This window comes from Pseudophryne corroboree, chromosome 12 (genome assembly GCF_028390025.1).
Source record: "Pseudophryne corroboree isolate aPseCor3 chromosome 12, aPseCor3.hap2, whole genome shotgun sequence".
Taxonomy (NCBI): domain Eukaryota; kingdom Metazoa; phylum Chordata; class Amphibia; order Anura; family Myobatrachidae; genus Pseudophryne; species Pseudophryne corroboree.
The window spans coordinates 131,389,006-131,412,010 of NC_086455.1; the positions used below are offsets into that span (position 1 = coordinate 131,389,006).

At 42.6% G+C, this 23,005-nt stretch overlaps 1 protein-coding gene across 3 annotated transcripts in view; it reads left to right on the forward strand.

Moving 5' to 3' along the window:
* FMN1 (formin 1) overlaps positions 1-23,005 on the forward strand; it is a 517,710-nt gene that overhangs the window by 396,929 nt on the left and 97,776 nt on the right. For all 3 annotated transcript variants that reach the window (XM_063948025.1, XM_063948026.1, XM_063948027.1), the window contains 4 exons: positions 3,463-3,524; positions 4,978-5,066; positions 17,947-18,076; positions 18,676-18,822. In XM_063948025.1, coding sequence (XP_063804095.1) covers positions 3,463-3,524; positions 4,978-5,066; positions 17,947-18,076; positions 18,676-18,822 — 428 coding nt within the window. The remainder of the gene's footprint in view (positions 1-3,462; positions 3,525-4,977; positions 5,067-17,946; positions 18,077-18,675; positions 18,823-23,005) is intronic.

Consider the following 23,005-nt stretch of genomic DNA (forward strand, 5'->3'; position numbering starts at 1 on the left):
CTGGGGCCTTACAAGCGGACTCAGGCACGGTGGGGGCCCGTCTCAAGAATTTCAGCGCGCAGTGGGCTCACTCGCAAGTGGACCCCTGGATCCTGCAGGTAGTATCTCAGGGGTACAAATTGGAATTCGAAACGTTTCCCCCTCGCCGGTTCCTGAAGTCTGCTTTACCAACGTCTCCCTCCGACAGGGAGGCGGTATTGGAAGCCATTCACAAGCTGTATTCCCAGCAGGTGATAATCATGGTACCCCTCCTACAACAGGGAAAGGGGTATTATTCCACGCTGTTTGTGGTACCGAAGCCGGACGGCTCGGTGAGACCTATTTTAAATCTGAAATCCTTGAACACTTACATACAAAGGTTCAAATTCAAGATGGAGTCACTCAGAGCAGTGATAGCGAACCTGGAAGAAGGGGACTATATGGTGTCTCTGGACATCAAGGATGCTAACCTCCATGTCCCAATTTGCCCTTCTCACCAAGGGTACCTCAGGTTTGTGGTACAGAACTGTCACTATCAGTTTCAGACGCTGCCGTTTGGATTGTCCACGGCACCCCGGGTCTTTACCAAGGTAATGGCCGAAATGATGATTCTTCTTCGAAGAAAAGGCGTCTTAATTATCCCTTACTTGGACGATCTCCTGATAAGGGCAAGGTCCAGAGAACAGTTAGAGGTCGGAGTAGCACTATCTCAAGTAGTACTACGACAGCACGGGTGGATTCTAAATATTCCAAAATCGCAGCTGATTCCGACGACACGTCTGCTGTTCCTAGGGATGATTCTGGACACAGTCCAGAAAAAGGTGTTTCTCCCGGAGGAGAAAGCCAGGGAGTTATCCGACCTAGTCAGGAACCTCCTAAAACCAGGCCAAGTGTCAGTGCATCAATGCACAAGGGTCCTGGGAAAAATGGTGGCTTCTTACGAAGCGATTCCATTCGGCAGATTCCACGCAAGAACTTTTCAGTGGGATCTGCTGGACAAATGGTCCGGATCGCATCTTCAAATGCATCAGCGGATAACCCTGTCTCCAAGGACAAGGGTGTCTCTCCTGTGGTGGTTACAGAGTGCTCATCTTCTAGAGGGCCGCAGATTCGGCATTCAGGACTGGGTCCTGGTGACCACGGATGCCAGCCTGAGAGGCTGGGGAGCAGTCACACAGGGAAAAAATTTCCAGGGCTTGTGGTCAAGCATGGAAACGTCACTTCACATAAATATCCTGGAACTAAGGGCCATTTACAATGCCCTAAGTCAGGCAAGGCCTCTGCTTCAGGGTCAGCCGGTGTTGATCCAGTCGGACAACATCACGGCAGTCGCCCACGTAAACAGACAGGGCGGCACAAGAAGCAGGAGGGCAATGACGGAAGTTGCAAGGATTCTTCGCTGGGCGGAAAATCATGTGATAGCACTGTCAGCTGTGTTCATTCCGGGAGTGGACAACTGGGAAGCAGACTTCCTCAGCAGACACGACCTCCACCCGGGAGAGTGGGGACTTCACCCAGAAGTCTTCCACATGATTGTGAACCGTTGGGAAAAACCAAAGGTGGACATGATGGCGTCCCGCCTCAACAAAAAACTGGACAGATATTGCGCCAGGTCAAGGGACCCTCAGGCAATAGCTGTGGACGCTCTGGTAACACCGTGGGTGTACCAGCCAGTGTATGTGTTCCCTCCTCTGCCTCTCATACCCAAGGTACTGAGAATCATAAGAAGGAGAGGAGTAAGGACTATACTCGTGGCTCCGGATTGGCCAAGAAGGACTTGGTACCCGGAACTTCAAGAGATGCTCACGGAAGACCCGTGGCCTCTACCTCTAAGAAAGGACCTGCTCCAGCAGGGACCCTGTCTGTTCCAAGACTTACCGCGGCTGCGTTTGACGGCATGGCGGTTGAACGCCGGATCCTGAAGGAAAAAGGCATTCCGGATGAAGTCATCCCTACCCTGATCAAAGCCAGGAAGGATGTAACTGTGCAACATTATCACCGTATTTGGAGGAAATATGTTGCGTGGTGTGAGGCCAGGAAGGCCCCTACAGAGGAATTTCAACTGGGTCGTTTCCTGCATTTCCTGCAAACAGGACTGTCTATGGGCCTAAAATTAGTGTCCATTAAGGTTCAAATTTCGCCCTGTCGATATTCTTCCAAAAAGAACTAGCTTCAGTTCCTGAAGTTCAGACGTTTGTCAAGGGGGTACTGCATATACAGCCTCCTTTTGTGCCTCCAGTGGCACCTTAGGATCTCAATGTAGTTTTGGGTTTCCTAAAATCACATTGGTTTGAACCACTCACCACTGTGGACTTAAAATATCTCACATGGAAAGTGGTAATGCTGTTAGCCCTGGCTTCAGCCAGGCGTGTCTCAGAATTGGCGGCTTTATCCTATAAAAGCCCTTACCTAATTTTTCATACGGACAGGGCAGAATTGAGGACTCGTCCCCAATTTCTCCCTAAGGTGGTTTCAGCGTTTCACTTAAACCAGCCTATTGTGGTACCTGCGGCTACTAGGGACTTGGAGGATTCCAAGTTGCTGGACGTAGTCAGGGCCCTGAAAATATATGTTTCCAGGACGGCTGGAGTCAGAAAATCTGACTCGCTGTTTATCCTGTATGCACCCAACAAGCTGGGTGCTCCTGCTTCTAAGCAGACTATTGCTCGTTGGATTTGTAGTACAATTCAGCTTGCACATTCTGTGGCAGGCCTGCCACAGCCAAAATCTGTAAAAGCCCATTCCACACGAAAAGTGGGCTCATCTTGGGCGGCTGCCCGAGGGTTCTCGGCTTTACAACTTTGCCGAGCAGCTACTTGGTCAGGGGCAAACACGTTTGCTAAATTCTACAAATTTGATACCCTGGCTGAGGAGGACCTGGAGTTCTCTCATTCGGTGCTGCAGAGTCATCCGCACTCTCCCGCCCGTTTGGGAGCTTTGGTATAATCCCCATGGTCCTTTCGGAGTCCCCAGCATCCACTAGGACGTCAGAGAAAATAAGAATTTACTTACCGATAATTCTATTTCTCATAGTCCGTAGTGGATGCTGGGCGCCCATCCCAAGTGCGGATTGTCTGCAATACTTGTACATAGTTATTGTTACAAAAATCGGGTTATTATTGTTGTGAGCCATCTTTTCAGAGGCTCCTCTGTTATCATGCTGTTAACTGGGTTCAGATCACAAGTTGTACAGTGTGATTGGTGTGGCTGGTATGAGTCTTACCCGGGATTCAAAATCCTTCCTTATTGTGTACGCTCGTCCGGGCACCGTATCCTAACTGAGGCTTGGAGGAGGGTCATAGGGGGAGGAGCCAGTGCACACCAGGTAGTCCTAAAGCTTTTACTTTTGTGCCCTGTCTCCTGCGGAGCCGCTATCCCCCCCCCCCCATGGTCCTTTCGGAGTCCCCAGCATCCACTACGGACTATGAGAAATATAATTATCGGTAAGTAAATTCTTATTTATTTCTCATTTTGTTTCTGCAGCTATTCTAAATGTAGATGATTCTGTGGTAGATCTGGAGACCATAGAGGCCTTGTATGAAAACGTACGTAAAACGATGTGAGATTGTAACAATGCTTAAACTTACTCATAAACATAGACATTTCTAAAAGCTAATGTGGTAAAAAAACAAAAATACAGAAAATGTCACGTGCCAAATATACAGTATATACAGGTTGAGTATCCCATATCCAAATATTCCGAAATATGGATTTTTTTGAGGGAGATAGTGAAATCTTTGTTTTCTGATGGCTCGATGTACACAAACTTTGTTTAATACACAGTTATTAAAAAGATTGTATTAAATGACCTTTAGGCTGTTTGTATGAAACATAAATGAATAGTGTGTATGTACACAAAATTTGTTTAATGCACAAAGTTATTAAAAATATTGGATACAATTACCTTCAGGCTGTGTGTATAAAGTGTATATGAAACATAAATGCATTCGATGCCTAGATTTGGGTCCCATCGCCATGATATCTCATTATGATATGCAATTATTCCAAAATACAGAAAAATCTGATATCCAAAATACTTCTGGCCCCAAGCATTTTGGATATGGGATACTCAACCAGTATTTAATAATGCACCTTTTTACAGTTGTGTTTCAGATTTGTTGTGTAGCATTGCTTAAAGTAGTTTTTGTTTGTGGGGTTATTATTGTGCATAATCGGGGTAATTCAATTAAGTGTACGCCTGTATGCGTGCTCCCATTTATCGTACAATCCAATTAGAAAAGGGGTGTTTAGTGTTTCACCTGATAATTCTTGCTGATTTTACATGTGTTAAGTATAGATGAAAAGGGGGACATCTGCATGTACTCCCAAAAAAAGACTAACTATTATATGATAACTGTATAGAAGTCTATTATTGGCCATAATAAATGAATTTGGGGTTCTCGTGTCAATGGCTGTTATAAGCAATTTTCTAAACTAGTAAAAAAAAAAAAAAAAATTTATAGAAAGCAAGTGTTTTCTGCAAAATAAAGGCTCTTAAATTAGGGGTGCATCAAATGTCTGAAAGTTTATTTTTGTGTCGTTTTAATTCGCTTTAAAAAAAATCTTTTAAAAAAACACCTCTAACAGCCACCTGCAATCGTAAAAAACACCTGTCCTATTCATATATCACCCCCTTAAACCTGTCCCACATCAATTAACCCATTTTCCTGCATTTTGTACATGATCATCCAAAAAAATGACATCATCTTATTGACCAAATTAAGATAATTAAATTCTAAGTGCCTAATCATCAGGGAGGGTTTCCCAGTGATTCTGAACCAAATCCCGACATTTATACCTTAAAATAGGGAGTTTCCCTAACTTTGTACCCTAAACTTTTCACACGAAAACGGGCTATCGCCTGCAATTGAATTATTCCCCTAAATCTGGGTCATTTCACTTTTGAGGGTTAGTGGTTTTTGTTTATATGCTACTTCAGATTAAAATGTAATGTACCAGGATTTGCTATACATATTTATCTTAACAATACTGTCATAGAGAGCACAGAAAGAGGAGCTGGAGACCATCAAGAAATACTATGAGACCTCCTCATCTGAAGATGTGAAGTTATTGGACAAACCTGAACAGTGAGTATTTTATTTTCCCATTGTCAAAGGGTAGTGGATAGGTGGAATGGGTGTGGTTCATCAAATCGACAGTATCTAGGTCGACCACTATAGGTCGACAGTCACTAGGTCGACACGGATGGAAGGTCAACAGGGTTTCTAGGTCGACTTGTGCTAGGTCGACAGGTCTAAAGGTCGACATGAGGATTTATTTATTTTTTGGTGTCGTTTTCTTCGTAGAGTGACCGGGATCCCAAATTAGTGCACCGCGTCCCCTCGCATGGCTCGCCATGCTTCGGGCATGGTGGCTCGGCACAGATTACTGTTCCAATCGTAGTCCACGTGGATCGTTAAGTATGAAAAAATTCAAAAAAAGAAAAAAAATGTGAAATACTCACGTTGACCTTTAGACCTGTCGACCTAGCACATGTCGACCTAGAAACCCTGTCGACCTTCCATCCATGTCGACATAGTGGTCGACCTAAACATTGTCGACCTAGATACTGTCGATCTTCAGACCGGATCCCAGGTGGAATAGCCTCCCATGAAAGGTGGTAGAAGCTAATACAGTAAGACATGTTTGGGATAGACCTAAGAATATCCTTACAAAGAACTAAGGATAAAATAGGGTTGAGGTTACCAAAAGGTAAAAAAAAGGGTCAGTCTAGATGGGCCAAGTGGTTCTTATCTGCTATCAAATTATATGTTTCTATTTGTTTACTGCTTTTGTTGATTCAAGGCATGCAAAGAGCATTAGGAATTATATACATTTCATATGACTTACCTTCACAGAAATAAGTTTAAAGCTAGGCAATGTGTGTACCAACCGATAACGGCGACGGTGGGGCCAGCATCAGTAAGTGCATACACACAGGCTGATGTGGGCAGCGACAAACGACGGCGGGGGAGGAGCAGTGGCCATGCTGCATGCGGCAGGCAGCAAATCCCTTTGCTGGCGATATCGCTGCCTGCACATCAGCAGCATAGTGCATACACACTAGACAATATCGTGAATGATGTGTTGGAATTGGGCACATTGTCCACTATATCGTCTAGTGCACAGGTTCTCAAACTCGGTCCTCAGGACCCCACAAAGTGCATGTTTTGCAGGTAACCCAGCAGGTGCACAGGTGTATTAATTACTCACTAACATATTTTTAAAAGTCCACAGGTGGAGCTCATTATTTCAATTGTGATTCTGTGAGGAGACCTTAAAAACATGCCCCATGTGGGGTCCTGTGGACCGAGTTTTGAGAACCTGTGGTCTAGTGTGTACCCAGTTAAGATGCAGAAATATTTCTGTTAAGATTATATTGATCTAAGATTATATTAGACTACTGTAATGCCCTCTACCTTGGTCTCCCAGCAAAAGAATTGCACCGCTTACAGCTTGTGCAAAACACAGCTGCCAGGCGTTTAACCGACCAGCCCCGTTCTAGCCACATAACACCCATACTCTACTCCCCTCACTGGCTGCCTGTAAGATGGCGAATCATCTTCAAGATTGGCTTACTGAGTTTTAAAGCCGTACATGACCAGGGCCCAAGTTACCTGAAGCAGCGACTGACCACATACTGCCCCACTCGATTACTGCGATCTGTAGATGAAGGACTTTTAGCAGTACCTATAATCTCCCATAATTCATCTGGGGGTCGAGCTTTTAGTCATGCGGCTCAGACTCTATGGAACTCACTTCCCCGCACAGTGCGAGAGGCCCCAACTATAGAATCCTTCAAAAGTACACTCAACTTTCCTGTTTACTCAAGCATTTCCATAATGTCCCCTTAGTATCTACATGCTTCTGTATTTTATGAAAAGCTTTTCTGTACTTTATTATTTTCTGTACTATATTATGCTATGTATCTGTTAAGCGCCTTGAGTCCTATTGGAGAAAGAATGCTATATAAATAAAATTATTATCTAAATCCGCTTGTATGCATGACATTTCTATACCTCATTCAGTACATTGTGAATCAGTAATCAAAACGAATATACTTATTTTTACATTAACAGATTTTCATTTGATTAAAATTCCTTTGTTTTTAATTTCATACAAATATTTGCAAATATACATATAAATTGGTTTTCAAATCCAGTCTTCACATACACCTAACAACTTATACTTTTCAGGTGCATGCAAAGGTGAGTTAATCTTTTTTGCTTGGTCAGTCATTATTTCACCTGGTTCCACTGACGGGAAACATGGCCTGTCGGGATATACCTTACCTGTAATGTCTGGGAGACTTCCACAATTTCAGGGAGTATCCCAGGACCACTGTAGAGTAAGTGACCCTCTTGCCTCCTACCCATTTCCCAATGAAATGGACAGGATGGGGCGCATAAAGTCGCAGATTACCGATCCATGTGGAGGGGCAGGGCCAGTACATTGCGATTCTATGAAAATCTTGTCATTTTGCCACGGCGCCTAGTCGTATAACTATGATTCGCAGCAGAATGCCATGAGATGGCAGGGGGCTATTATCATGTGGAGTGTCCTATCTGCTTCTTTACCCCTCCAAGTTGCTGCCGCATAGGAGAAAGTAAAATATTAGACGAGTATGTGCTTTGGGGGGTATTTGAGTACTGATGCTGAAAATGCCTGTTATAAAGTAACTTAAAATTTAACTAAATAATGAGTCCAACACCACTTTGAAAGTCTTGTTTTGCTCCTAAGTGCTAATATTCTAATTCAAATTGTATAATGGAAAATTACTCTTAACCTTTAGTTCTCTATTATGAAGAGTGATGCAAGTATATCCGTTTATGGGACCAGTGTCTTGGCTCTAACCATAAGACAGAATTAAAAACATTGGGGGGGGAGCGTGGCCTGACTGCTGTCTGAGGTGGTCGTGGCTTATAGGAGCTCTTCTGTTTTCAGTGTAATAAAGGGCTTATAATCCCTCTTAGAGCCCGCCCATTATATATAGCCTGTTCTTATATAGCAGTTTACAGCTGGTGGTACTTTTTGCGAAACTTGGGGGCTGGTGAATCAGTCCCTGCAGGTTGTTGCCTTCCCACCCCCCAGAGCCGGACCCTGACGGGAGATCCAGAGAGAAGGGATTTGGCGGCGGACATCGTTCTGCCCTGTTGCTGATTGTCTGAAGCGGCGGTTTAGACCCGGGACCATGGGTCCCTGAAGTGAGACCTTGGAAGCCACTTGCAGTATCGCAAGAGGCTTTTTTCAAACCTTCACCTCAACGCACCTCTACTTAATCGGCCTCTAAATCGGCTGTCAGTGTGAAACCTTCCCCCCCCTGCAGCCTCTTCGTCTCCAACCCGTGGCGATGCTATCCCTCCGAAGATAGGTGATAATGATGCCTTAACGGTTGGTACTATGAAGCTACTTTTGAACCAATTCAAATCAGAGGTTGCTGCGGACTTTTGTTCTGATAATGCCGTTTTATATGCAGGAATGAAAGCTATACCTTAAACACACCTTAATTACACTTTACCATGGAGCCACTGCGGCCGCTGTACTTAATACACACTCTACGTACTTTGTACGCTATTAGCGTACAAAGTCCCGTGCTGTGTACGGACTTAGCGTACAAACGCAGCGCTGACGGTCAAAGTACACACAGCGCGTACACACCCAATGAACACACTTTAAACCTTATACAGCAATGTGATGCGTTACTAATACACTTTAAACCTTATGCAGCAATGCAGTGTGATGTTATTACACTTTAAACCTTATGCAGCAATGCAGTGTGATGCTATTACACTTAAAACCTTAGCAGGGAAGGAAAGACACGACACCAGTCTGTGGCTAAACCACTGGCTTCCGACACCACAGCGTATTATTGCTGAAAGGGGGTTACAATACAAAATAAATACAATACAATATATATATAGCAGAGTAAATGGCTACAGTCAATGTTACATACGTGAGTGGATTCGCCGCGCTACCCAGTCTGGTCCTCCGCCATCTGATAGATAATGTTGTGAGTCTTGTCTCTGACCAGGCCTGCTGCAGGCTCTCTTTATACAATTCATCCAAAACTTAACACAATGGATACTGTAATCTCTTTATCCATTGGACACAGGGATGCACATTTACAGTACAGGAGAGGTCATAGGTCGGTTTGAATAGGTAGGCGATGTCTTTCCCAACTGCTCTTGTGGGTGGTCTCCTCTGGATTCCCGCCGCATACATAATGTACAGTAAATACAGTTTATATCTATATTCTGCTCCTGCACATAACTATCCGCAGGAACATGCGATCTTTCTCAAACCAACACCGGAATGTTACCCTTAAAATACCCTTCAGCTGGATACCAAACACCACCTTATAACCTTGTTCTGTCCCCTCCTATCCTGTAAAGGTGAATCCCTCTGTTCTGATACCATTTAAACTGCTGTTACTTTCTGATGTGGTGCAGGGATACTATGTGTTCATTGTGCACTATTTGGATTAAATATGTAATGTGTTTTGAAGGCCTTCCATGCGTTCACAAACTTTACCGTAAATACACATACCACGCGCTAATGCGCTGGACCGCTGGAGCGGCCATACGCAAATTGCGAATATGTGCACGCACAGCAGAGCAAGTACGCGCATGGAGGCCATCTGTGCGTAGTTTGTTTGTGATGTGTGTACTGCAATATTTTTCGACTTTGACAGTTCTAATCTACAAGCTTGCCAACAATCCGTAGATGATCTTGGAGAACGTACAAATCACTTGGAACTGAAAATGGGGGAAGTGGTGGGGTCCCACAATGACCTAATTGTTTCCCATGAATCCCTTGAAGGCGAGGTGGCACTCTTAAGTGATATACTTGCTGACCTGAAGGACAGATCGAGAAGGAACAATCTTAAATTACGAGGTGTCTCTCAAATGGTATCTAACAGTAGTCTTCAAGATGTTGCTTTCAAATTGTTCAGGAAACTGCTCCCTTCCGCCTCTACCTCCGGATCTGCTTATAGATCGCATTAACAGATCACCAAAAGCTAAGAATGCTTCGGATGGAGTCCCCAGAGATGTCTTAATGAGAATTAATTTTTTTCATATCAAGGAAGCTCTGCTTAAGGCTGCCCGGCCTTCGTCTCACTCTTCGGACGTCTTGGGTTCTCTACAACTTTTTGGAGACTTCTCTCGGGCTACACGGACTAAAAGACGCTCATTCCAGCCTGTTACAGCTGTCCTTCGGAAAGAAAATATAGTCTACAGATTGGGCTTTCAGACCAGCCTTCTGATTTCTCGCGAGAGGTCTACGGTGTCTGTTACCACAGTGGGAGATGGTATGAGGCTCCTCTTCCCCGACTATCGTCTTCAGCTGGACTGGACAACTGTGGGGTAGCGATAATGGCTCTCTTTCTATGTGATTATGGACATTTACACTACGTCAATCAACGATCATTACCGTTTACATTTTGTTTACTGCTTTCTATGGCTATCTCCTTGGACAATTGTTATGGTTAACATAGTATCCATTAATGCCAAAGGCTAAAACTTCCACAGAAGTGGATATTAGCTTTATCTTGCGTTCACAGGTTGAAGGCGCACACAGTTGCCGTTCAAGAAACCCACTTTAAGAGTTCTGTCCCTCCCCGGTTATTTGATGCCTGGTACCCTCATTGTTACATGGCCAATGGTCCTACTAAAAAGGCAGGAGTAGCCATTCTGATATCATTACACTGTTGTTTTACTTTAGTCTCCCAATATGCGGATCCAGGGGGAAGTTACCTCATTGTAATTGGTCGTCTGAATGACATGGTTGTCACGCTGGTCTCATATTATGCTCCCAACTCCAGGCAATTACCCTTTTGTAGGAAATTTTGCTCCGTCCTCCAGTGATATTTTAAGGGGGCTCTTATGGTTCTTGGAGACTTTAATATGGTCCTGTACCCACATGTAGATAGGTCTCGATTGACAACTTTGAGATCTGGTGCACCACAGGAATCCTCATGTGGTTTCTGTACCCTACTAAGCGAATATGATTTTTATGATGCATGGCGCTCTAAACACCCTACGGTTCGAGATTACTCATACTACTCTCATGTACATCGATCCTACTCCAGAATCGATCTAGTACTGATGGATAGGTGTACTCTGTCGTCCATATGTCAAGTTGATATATTGCCCATTACACGGTCCGATCACCTCTATTTTTTTTTATTTGGGATATGGGTGAGCGTAGGGTCACTTCTGGATCGTGGATGCTCGGTAATTTTATCCCCACTCTGCCAGAGGCTCAACAGGCTATTCAACAATCCATTTCCCTCTACCTGAATACCAACCACCCTGAAGAAACAAACACTTTTAATCATTGGGTGCTCTCTTAAGGCAGTGATATGTGGTTCAGGTATTAAGAAAACCTACAAACGTCATTTTGAATTGGCTGAAAAAGAGGCTGCCGACTTGGAAGCTGCCCATAAGGCTGATCCCACTAACAAGTCTCTCTTTAAAGCTGCTATTAACGAGAGAGAAAGATAACACCTTTTCTTTGCAAGAAGTTCAGTTAAATATCTCTCCTTAATCAACGTTTTTATGTGTTTCATAATAAAGCCGGCCATCTGTTAGCTAGGAAGCTGAGAGGCTGCCGTGCGTAGGCAAAAATCTAGTTTGTAAATAACTCTAGAGGTACTAAAGTTTCAGACCAATTCGATAGAGCAAATACCTTTTGCGGAGTATTATTCCCAATTATATAACTTGCGGCCTGACCTTGACACACCCCAGCTGTTAGACTCCAATATCACTTCTGAGTGCTCTGGATCTGCCTGTCCTGGACTCCAATGCCTGTTTATCTCTCTGTGCTCCCTGGTTCCTTCCTGAGGTAGAAGCGGTTATTGACATGATGCCGGCTGATAAGGCCCCAGCTCCGGATGGCTAGCCAATGAATTTTTATAAACGTTATAAAACTTGCTTAGTCCCGTAGATTTTAGTAGTTTTTCATGAAACCTCTGATACCAAGAGCTTTCCTAAAGAAATTCTTGAGACTCAAATAGTGGCGATTCCAAAGCCAGGTAAGACTACTACCTCTGTGAATAATTATCAACAATAGCCCTATTGGATACGGACATCAAACTGATTGCTTTGCACCTTAACCCGCTTCTCCCCTCTCTGATTGCACTTGACCACGAGGGATTTGTTCCAGGCAGGCAGGCTCCAGACAACACTCGCAGAGTGTTTAATATAATAGAATATTGCGATTTTAAAAAGAGCCTTTATTGACTCTGTCCATTGATGCTGAAAAGGCGTTCGATAGATTGCATTGGGGCTACTTTAAGGTCTGTACACACGGTGCGATATGCCCTAAACTTTCCCTACGATTTTGACTATATAGTCAAAATCATAAGAAAGTTAGTGCATATTGCACAGTGTGTACACAGCTTGCAATGCCAATGCGCGGTCCCGCAGGATCGGCATCGCAAGAAAAAATAGACTGCGCAGGCAACCCAAAATTGATTATATCGGCGGGGCCGGGCTCCGGCACCGTTGAATAGTCAGTGTTGGGCTAACAGCGCATCGCACCGTGTCTACACGGCTATACATTCAGTACTGTCGCAATTTGGTTTCCAGGGTAGGTTTTTGAACTCTGTTAGCATTACATTCTGCTCCCTCCACAAGGGTATTTGTAAACGGATGCCTACTATTTTCCCCTCTTATTTTTGCTCTGGCTGAGCGGATTAGGTCTACTGGGGGTTTTGAGGGACCTGTGATAAGGGGTTCTTCTCATAAGATGAACCTTTTCGCTGTTGATATAGTGTTATGTTTATTGCACTCTGATACGTCTCTCCCGCAGCTCCACATGGTTCTTGACAAATATACTAATACTGTAGTTCCTTCTACAAATTGAATACTTCTAAGACTGAGGCTCTTCCTCTTAATGTCCCAGATTCAACTCTTACGCTCCTCAAGTATAGATATGCGTGGCAAGCTAGATCCATTCAATACTTGGGGGTTCACTTAGCTAGGGATAGTGATCTGTTTGACTTTAACTATAATTTATTGCTGAACTCCTTTGAGAAACTTGTCAACGAATGGTTGATTAATGAGATATCGTGGTTGGGGCATGTTGCAGCTGCTAAGACGATTCTGCTGCCTAAACTCATGTACCTCTTTAGTGCGATACCTAGACCCTTTCCTAAGTCTCTCAGCAATAAATTCAATAAGATCCTATCTTAATATATGAAAGGAGCTAGGCCCTGGGTAGCGAGACAAACGCTTGTCCTCCCAAAAACAGTGGATGGTGTGGCCTATCCTGACCTTGATAGATACCATTCAGCCTGTATAATTAGTCAAGTTAGAGATTGGTTTGAGGGCCGATCACCAAAACCTTGGGTGCTGATTGAGCGTCCCTTTGTGAGACCCTTAGTTCTCTCAGATCTGATATGGCTCTAGCAACATGCTATGCCTAAGTGTTGTGGTCCGGGAGATGCGATTAGGGACACTCTCGCTGTATGGCACAGGATTGTTTCTAATAACTGTTATATTGCTACCTGCTCCAGACCTCCCTTTTCTAACTATTGCATGGCTCATTCCTGACTTGAAGCTCGACTTGTGGACTGCGTTGGGCCTTTCGAGTCTCAAGAATGTTTTTATTGAGGGAACCTTAGCTTCCTTCTCCCAAATATAGACACATTTTAACGTCCCTTCATGAGACACTTACAAATAGCTGCAGCTACGTCATTGGTTGAACTCTTACCTTGGACGAGCGCTTGTCCTCCCCCACTTCCCTAAATTGTTGCGTTCTAGATTGACTTCTCCTCATCACAGAGGTGGTATATCGAAGTGATATCAGTATATGCTGTTGAACCTTAAACTTGGGAAACTACCGGCTCACATTAAGTGGGAAAGAGATTTGGCTAGAGTACTACGAGAAGATGAATGGGACTGCGTCTCACTCTTGTTTTAAAATGTCCAAATGCTTGAGCCATTCTGAGATGTTTTACAATCTATGTCAGAGGGCGTATTTTATGCCTGAGTGGCAACACAACATATGGCCCACCACCTTGCAGCACTGCTGGTGGCATTGTGGTGGTGGCATTGTGGTTCCGTAGGGAATATCTATCACATATTCTGGGAATGTCCAGTTCTGAAGCCGCTTTGTATTCTCTCTTATAAGTGATGTCCTGAAAGTAGTTGTCCCCACTGATCCTTTAGTTGGTTTATTTCACCACTCTACCCAACCTCCTCTTTGTGGGGATGCCTACATTTTTGGTCATATTTTGATATCCACCAAAGCTGCAATAGCACAATTGTGGAAGTCAGCCTCTGTGCCCAATTGTGAATAAGACCCACAAGCATTTTCTATTTGAAACTGCCAATAGTAACTATTCTTCATCAGTCCATATTAACTGTTTAAGTGGAGCGAATTCAGGGAGAGTAAGGGACAGCTCACAATATGCAGTGAGCCTGTAGACCTGACGGTTCTGCATTCCCCTGGGGATGCCTCAGACTCTTGAATCATGATGATTTTGATGTCTTTTGTCTATTATTGTTGGTATTGTTGATGTACGCCCATTGTCTTTACTTGTTTGTCTATGTCTTAATCTTTTGTGTCACTCTTCCCTAACTTTGTTTGCATGTTTTATATTTTTGTTCAGTTTCACATTGAGTCTTATGACTGATGCTTTTTTTGTATCATCGTGAAATTGATGGTTATTGACTGTATGTTATGTTTTGTCAGTTTAAACCAATAAAAATTTATTATGAAAAAAAGTTGAGTTTTTCGCATATATTTATTATAATTTTATATTTAAGGTACCACATAGTTGCCACAGCGCTGAAAAAGAAATATATACAAAGTAACAGGGAAACATGTTGTATCACATGTGCATTAAATATAAGTTGGTATATCATCGGATCACTCAGAGATCAATGATCTGACAAACTAGTAAGGGGCATGGAGCAAGGGTTGGGTGACTCATTATGGGGCAGATTCAATCTGCCGATGGTAGATTGCGTTGTGCATTTTTCTGCCAGTTACTGTAGGCAGATTCTGACTTCTACAATTAAGGCACATAAGCCTTTGGGATTCGTGACGGCATCTTTTACACATAATTGAACATGCCTCTATATCTTAGCAGACCAGTGGATGTGAGTCACGGGGACTGGAAGGCAGTTAAGTACACAATGAGCCAGTACCTAACACAGGGTGGGCATACGGGGTGAACAGTTTGGAGGGTGAACTGGGGAGAGGTTCAAGGGAAGAAAGAATGTGCTTTATAATATATATATATATATATATATATATATATATATATATATATATATATATATATATATATATATATAGTGTGTATATATGTATGTGTGTGTGTATGTATGTGTATATATATATATACATTTTTTATTTATTTATTTTTCTTTTCTAAATGGGGGTACAGAACTATAAGAGGGGAGGCTAAAGCATATTACAAAACAGTTGCCAAAGAATATGCATAAAAAAATGTGAAACTGCAAAAGCAATGATAAGGTGACCTTATGTTGCAGAAAAAATTATCAGGAGCTACATCAGGCAATAGGGGAGTATTGGATGATATGTTGGAGTACAAGTACTGGTATTACTGTATGTAGTATGCAGGTAATGGATTCCAAACTAAAAATTTGCCGCACCTTGGCAATAAGAGTGGATAAAGGAGATGGATTTTTACAGTTCACAGCTGTAAAAATACGGGCTGCCTGTAAGATATGCCTAATCAATCCGACAGAATGGGGAAGCACATTAGGGAGCATGCGGGTAAACAGGGCATAAGAGAGGCAAGAGGGCATTTGGACACCTGTAACCTGCGTGATGAGATTATGGACCTCACATCAAAAACCTACAATATTGGGGCAGCTCCACTAGCATGGGACATCGTGCCCTCTTGGAGGCATCCTCTCCAACAGCAATTGGAGGCATTTATGAGGCATGACAGATCAATATACCATCGATAGTATAGTTTGTAAGCTCCCTCTTTTATCCGAGCACAGATGGACGATTTGTGCAAGCTCTAGCGAAATAACTTCTCTGTGTCCGCCTCCCTCTGGAGATCATGTGGATCCTTGGGTGGATGGTTGTAAAGGAGGAGCTTATGGTAAAAATTTGAGATAAGACCTTTTGAGCAGTTTTGCAGAGACAGAGACTCGAGGGTTGTGGGGCAGGGTGCTGATTGAAGATAGCTGATGGAGGAATGGAGGGGAGCAACATCTGAAATAAATTTGATGAATTTCAGGGTAGGGGGAGCTGAATGAGTGAGGTCCTGGCAGCAGGGCCGAGCCAGAATAATGTGTAAGGAGAATGAAATCCAGTCATATAAGCCTCAAGGTCAACTCCCAGTCGTGTGTGATGAGGAGCATGGCTAAGGACTGCTAGCGCCAAGTGGGCAGCGAAGTAATACTTGTGTATGCGAGGTAGACCTAGACCACCTTCTCTCTGATGCTTACAAAGAATCTGGAGATGGACTTGTGGCCTCCTTCCCGACCATATAAAACTTTCACGTTTATATGGTCGGGAATACTTCCCTACCCCCAGTTACGAAGATCATCCACAAAGTTCAATTTAATTTTCTAATGGAGACAGAATATTTACCTTACTCCTTTTCTGCTAATCCCCCCTGGCTCTCTGGCTGCCATGGCATGAATACATTACGGTGAGGGTGCGAATCACATTGCATGCCCTTCTCCCTTACACACGCCTCCGTTCCCCCTGAATGAAACTGGGGAAACTTCCTGCTCTTTGTTTGGCTCTGAGCTTACACAACTAGTGCTGATCTTCCTATGCTCTTAACTTAAACTCGCCTTTGGATTCGTAATGCATTCTGTTGAATTTTTATGTGATATCTTCTGTTATGTTATTTCTCTTTAGTGTTATGTCTCAGGTTGATGTATTACCTTGACCCCTCCCCTTTCTGCCCCCTCTTTTTTTCTGTACCTCCCCATTTAAAAAAAAAATTGAATTTTTAATAATAAAACTATTGATGTTAAAATTAAAACGCGACATACTGCACTGTTTATCTCAAGACATGGGACAGTAGTCTAACTGGCAAATTTACTACCCTGTAGAATTGCATTAAAAAGGTCTTAGAGTATAGAAGGGGACAGGACCAAATATTGTAATAGAAGCCCCTTTGGATTCCTTGATAACCTGGGTTAGTTACTCCAAGGTGATATCCTTGTTCGCAAACTCCACTGGTAGAGGCGCAGTAAGTTACAAGCACTCAACATAGTTGGATATATTGGAGGCCAGCTGAGGGGGAATGGGCCCTTGGGAAAAGTTGTATAATTCAGAGTAGTAGTTGCGGAAGCAGTTATCTATAGCTTGAGGGTCAAACATAAGGGAACCTGAAGGATTTCTAAGAGCGAGAACCCTGTTGCGGGTGCGCTTGGCACACAGACTGCGAGCCTGAAGCTTTATTGCTCCTCTTATAAAATTTCTACTGCAGCAGTGTCTTTGCAGCGTTGTTGGATAAATCCATTTTATTTAAGTTTTCATTTATTTACAAGACTGGCAGATTAGTCTCCAGCAAGGTGTTTAAATGTAATTGCTATATTGTTATGTGTACTAATACAAAATTGAGAACATCACTGCAAACCATGTAGCAAGGGTCTGCCTGCACTTGTCTACAGTATTTTGCACTGTATTCTTTTTTTAGAAAATGTGATGTTTTAGTCTAAGACAGGCATGTCCAAACTGCGGCCCTCCAGCTGTTGTGAAACTACATATCCCAGCACGCCCTGTCACAGTTTTGCTGTCAGAGAATGCTAAAGCTGTGTCACGGCATGCTGGGATGTGTAGTTTCTCAATAGCTGGAGGGCCGCAGTTTGGACATGCCTGGTCTAAGAGGAGGTCTATTGTTAAGTATTATGTATTCTGTGCAGAAGTAGAAGTGATATTCTGCTTTCTGCTATTGCCACCCTTCTATACATACTATGCATGTTTTTTAAAAATAAATGACTTCTATTTTTTTTCCAGGTTCCTGTATGAGTTATCTCAGATCCCAAACTTCACAGAGCGATCGAAGTGTATTATTTTCCAAACCGTCTTTGCTGAAGTCATTGGCTCACTGCGCAGGAAAATAGATATTGTCATCCGGACCTGTAATGTAAGTGTGGCTGTATACAGAGACCATAATTATAGATACACTTTCCATCAGCCATGATCCTAACAGGAGTGACTTTTATAGCATTCATTGTTTTCAAATATGATAGTGAAACATGCTAATGGTTGAAAGTCATTCACAGTTTTTGTAGCACTTACCTGGCATAGTCGCATCGTTTGCGACCACACCAGCAAGTGCATTATCTGATTTGGTCACAAATGATGCGACCAGTCAGATACACAGTGTGGACGGCTGCCGGAAGATAATCTTCCTGCAACTGTCACTCACAGAGGGATCTCCCGACCCCTCTGCCTCCCTGCACCCTCCCCCAGTGTCTACCGTGCTGCCAATCACTGCTGATTTGTCAGCACGGCAGTACCCCGCAGACCCCTAGTATGTACCTATCAGCTGTTCCTGGGATACTTCTTGGTTTGGTTTTAGTGCATTAGGCACATTGTAGAAATCATGGGTTTAGCTTTCTGTAAAAGATTTTAAAAAAAGGGTGTAGTAATTATTGAATATGTAACTGCAGGTTGTATTATCAGCTTTATCAGGTTCTCATATTTAAGAGTTACGAGATAACGTCATGATTATTTTGACAGGGCTTGTTGGAAATGGAGAGTGTGAAAGACATAATTGGTTTGATACTTGCTTTTGGAAACTACATGAATGGAGGCAACCGGACACGGGGACAAGCAGATGGATTTGGACTGGAAATTTTGCCAAAATTAAAAGATGTCAAGAGTAGGGTGAGTTTCACAGCTAAATGTTGAATGCGGTCATTCTGGGATAAGTTACTAGTCAAGAATAAAAAAAACTGCTCATATTATGGGTTATGTCTTTATTAATTGACCATAAGCTCTAAAAGAAAGACCAATGCATGCCTTTAGCTGTAAACTAACTAAAGTGGGATTATTTATCTGCTCTATCTCAGAATAATAATGCATGGTTGTTATATGGTTTTATATCCGTATTAATTGATCAAATTCTTGACTGAGCAACCATAGGTTATGTACTATACTGTATGTAGTAAAAGTAAATACACTGCTTTGTCTGAATACTTAATTGTTAAAATGATCTGTGCTCAATGCAGTTTATTGGCTGAAGTAACTTCTAATGATTTAGGAAAGCCTTTCAAAGAGCCAAACATAGCAATGTAAGTGGTCCCCTCATGCTGAATTGTGGTAATTATCAAAAACAAAGCTTTTTTTCTGATTTTAGAAGTTTTTACTTTGAGTTTTCTATTTCATCTGACCTCTCTACTTCTGCTTGTCACCCCCCATTAATGAAACTGACATTTTAAAACAAAGGGAAGTGAATGATTTTACTAGTTTAATACACGTGTCCTCATACCTTATTGCTGCAGTCATGTCAGACAGCCCCTGTCAGTGCTTCAGGTTCTGTGTGTGACTGTGGTAGCACCAAACATATTTGTAAATATTTGTAAAGTCTTTTCAGCTTGAAAATGCACCAGGAGACTGCACTGATTCAGTTGATATGCGACATTTTTATATCTGTGTGCGACTGAATCTGAATCTGTATACTAAGTGTTATGAAGCAGCAACTGCAGCTTTTTTCCATGACGAGTGCCATTGTGCGTCATATACAGACTCAGTCTGTCATGATTCCAGCGCAACGATTCTCCAGATACACCAATCTGCGAACCGCTGCCCTTGACATCTCACTGATTACCTCAGCGCGTGTGGTAAGTCAACACAGTTACTTCCAACAGCAGAAGTGCCAGTCAGACCAAGCGACTTTGAGGGACCACGCCCAAGGCGAGCTTCTGCTCTCACCCGCACACACACACACAATTATTAATACGTAAAAAAAATGGGTTACATGAGCATTTGTGTGTACAAACACAGAATCCAGAACTCAAAATAAGATTTTTTTTATTCAAATAAAAACTTCAAAGCTTACAGTTACATTATTACAGTATATTCTTGTAACCATTCTTTTGCTATAACTAGGCACATCAGTAATCACAATTTCAAGAAATAAAAATATGGGGGGGGGGGGGAGACAACGTTCCGATCACCTGTAGAGTTGAACAGTTGAGTGAGGTTTCTCTTCATATCCTGGACATTATAGGCCCCAGTCTCTCCCTAGATGCCACCTCAATGATAATGACCTCTTTTGGCCTGTGCTTCTCATATTTAAACCTCTATGCTGCAGCTTCCATCCCCAGCCCTCACATCTTTGGGATTCCTTTAACCCTCCCAAAACCAGAGTGGATTGAGTCTCAGCTTACACTTCTTGTGGATATGAGCACATTCCAGCAGATCAATTAACGTTCTACCATTTGACATGCAAAGACATTTAACTTGTACAATACATTGGTACATTAGGTAATGCGAATAATTGTTTAATCATGCCCAGTCCGATATAAGCTTGGGCACTACACAGTCGAACACAGATATAAACTGTCACATATCAAATTAATTAGTGCAGACTCCTGGTGCACCCTAGTCACGCTGTGCTGAAATTACAACTCTTTCTGGGAGGGAAAAAACACACAGCACTAGCATGGGATCTGGCAACTCACTCGCACCAGGCGTTTCATGCTGCATGGCATATTGAGGCTAGGTGTATGAGGACATATCTGTAGATGAAAACACAATTGCAAAAGTTTCAATGTTATTTAGACAAATTCATACCAGACAAATTAAATCCACAGCCATGAGGTTCTATCTTTACTGATACGTTAAAACCACTCCCATGAGGTACGGTCCTCACCAGGTACTTTACAGCCACACCCACGAAGTTCTTTCTGTTGTGGAATTAATGTACTTTCTCAACTGTGTTTACACATATATATTATACAGTAGTGCCTCCCTATGTGTTGTAACTCTGGCTTCATTATTTTCTGTGAGAATATAGTTTTACGTTTGGATATGTCCTACTTGCATGCGTAAGCAATCTGGTCTATGCTTAGCATGTGCTGAAGATGTTATAGAGCGGTTATATGTGTAGATTATAATACATGTTTTGGAAGTTTGGACCAGTGGATGCTTGACTGTATTTTTTTATCACGTGTTTGATCCGGGGTATGGGTCGTTGGGTCGACACAACTTAGGTCGACAGTCACTAGGTCGACCACTGTTGGACAGATCTATTTGAATGATTCTTATTTGCTGGTGTAAGATTGCCAAAAGTTAAGGTTGTCTGTTGTGAAATGTAAACCTTATGGACAAACTATAGCTTGAGCTATATTACTAGATATGATGGTATATGCACTGATCAACAAAGAGTGTGGCGGCCATCTGCGTGAAAAAGAGCATTTAAAACAAGAGCTATATAAGAAATATTTCCAGTACATTTAATTTGCGCAATGCTGTTGTAAATACAAGTTGCTAAAGTAGATCTGAAATAAACAATTGGACTCCATTGTTTTTTTTACCTTGCTAAAAAGGCCATTGCTTACTTTTCCTGCTGAACAAGATTCAACATGATGTAAAGCTCAGGAATCAGTCTTAGGTGTTGACTTAGGTTTACAGAATAATTCTGCTTAAACAACAACAGAAAATAAACCTTCAGCACCAGCATTAATGTTAGAGTAAAGCAGAGTTAGAGCTAAGTATCCAGATCTGTACAATAGTGAGTGTACTCAAACGGCAACTGACAACATAATGATGTCCTCTCTTCTCTATTGCTTGGTCCATTCATTTGCTCTTTGTGCCACTGGTCTCTTCTCCTCTTATGTTTACCTTCTGGCATTTAGAGTATTGGGGGGGTTTTCAATTAAGGAAGTTTTTTCGCCAATGCTAAAAAAAAAAACACTTTCCGCTATTTTTTTAGGGCGAATGGGGATTCACCCAATTCAATAGCAGGGTTGTTTTTTCGCTTAGACAAACAATTCAGCAGGAGCTTAAAAACATGTGGATGGGAAAAACCACGCGCTTTTGAACCTGCGCCGGCCAAAACATGGGCCGTTTTCCCCTATTTTTGAGGCGTTTTTTCGCTAATGCCTTTTCAATTGTTTTTAGTGAAAGGCATTGGTGTAAATGCCTTAAACACTGGCAAAAATAGACCGCAATTGAATACGCAGGGGGGTGAATTCAATAGCCCTGAACTTGTTTGATCTAATCGAATACGCCCCTAAATCACAAGTGCAGAGACAGTATAGTAACAGAAACACTGAAACTAAAGTTACGCCACTAAAATAACAAATAAATGTGAAAAATCTCAGTTTCTGATTAATTTTCTTGTTCTGCTATTAATCCCATATTTGTACTTTTTCAGTTGTAATGAACAGTTTGTGCATAGTAATTAGATTGTGGCATACACTTGTTTGCTGCACTCACATTTGATACTTGCAGTTAAATAATCTACAGAGAAATTGTCTGCACAGATTAAGGTCGGTATCCTGTTACCCCGATGCGATTCCGTCTGTTAAAAACGGGCAGATATCTCGATTAATGACTGATGGTCATTATCGCAGTATCCAATTAGAGGCGGTTTTTAAAGGCCGAAATTGGACCTGCGATCGCACGAAAACACATGGGATCGTGGATAGGTCCACGATACCATGTGCTATTGCGGCTCTGGCGGCTGTTTATCGGGAATTATGCCTGAGGCACCCGAAGCATAATCCCAGATAAGTGCCGGCATTGGGGCTAATATAAGCAGTGGTAAAGTACCACTGGTAAAAGGGTACCGCCCTAAGTGGGTGTGGTATTGAAAGTCGACCGTAACTAGGTCGACAATGTCTTGGTCGACCACTATTGGTCGACAGTAACTAGGTCGACAGGGTGTCTAGGTCGACAGGGTCTTTAGGTCGACATGTTCTAGGTCGACAGGTCAAAAGGTCGACATGAGATTTTAATGTTATTTTGGTGTCGTTTTCTTCGTAGAGTGACCGGGAACCCCAATTAGTGCACCACTTCGCTCGCCATGCTTTGGGCATGGTGCATTTGCTTCGCTCGGCAC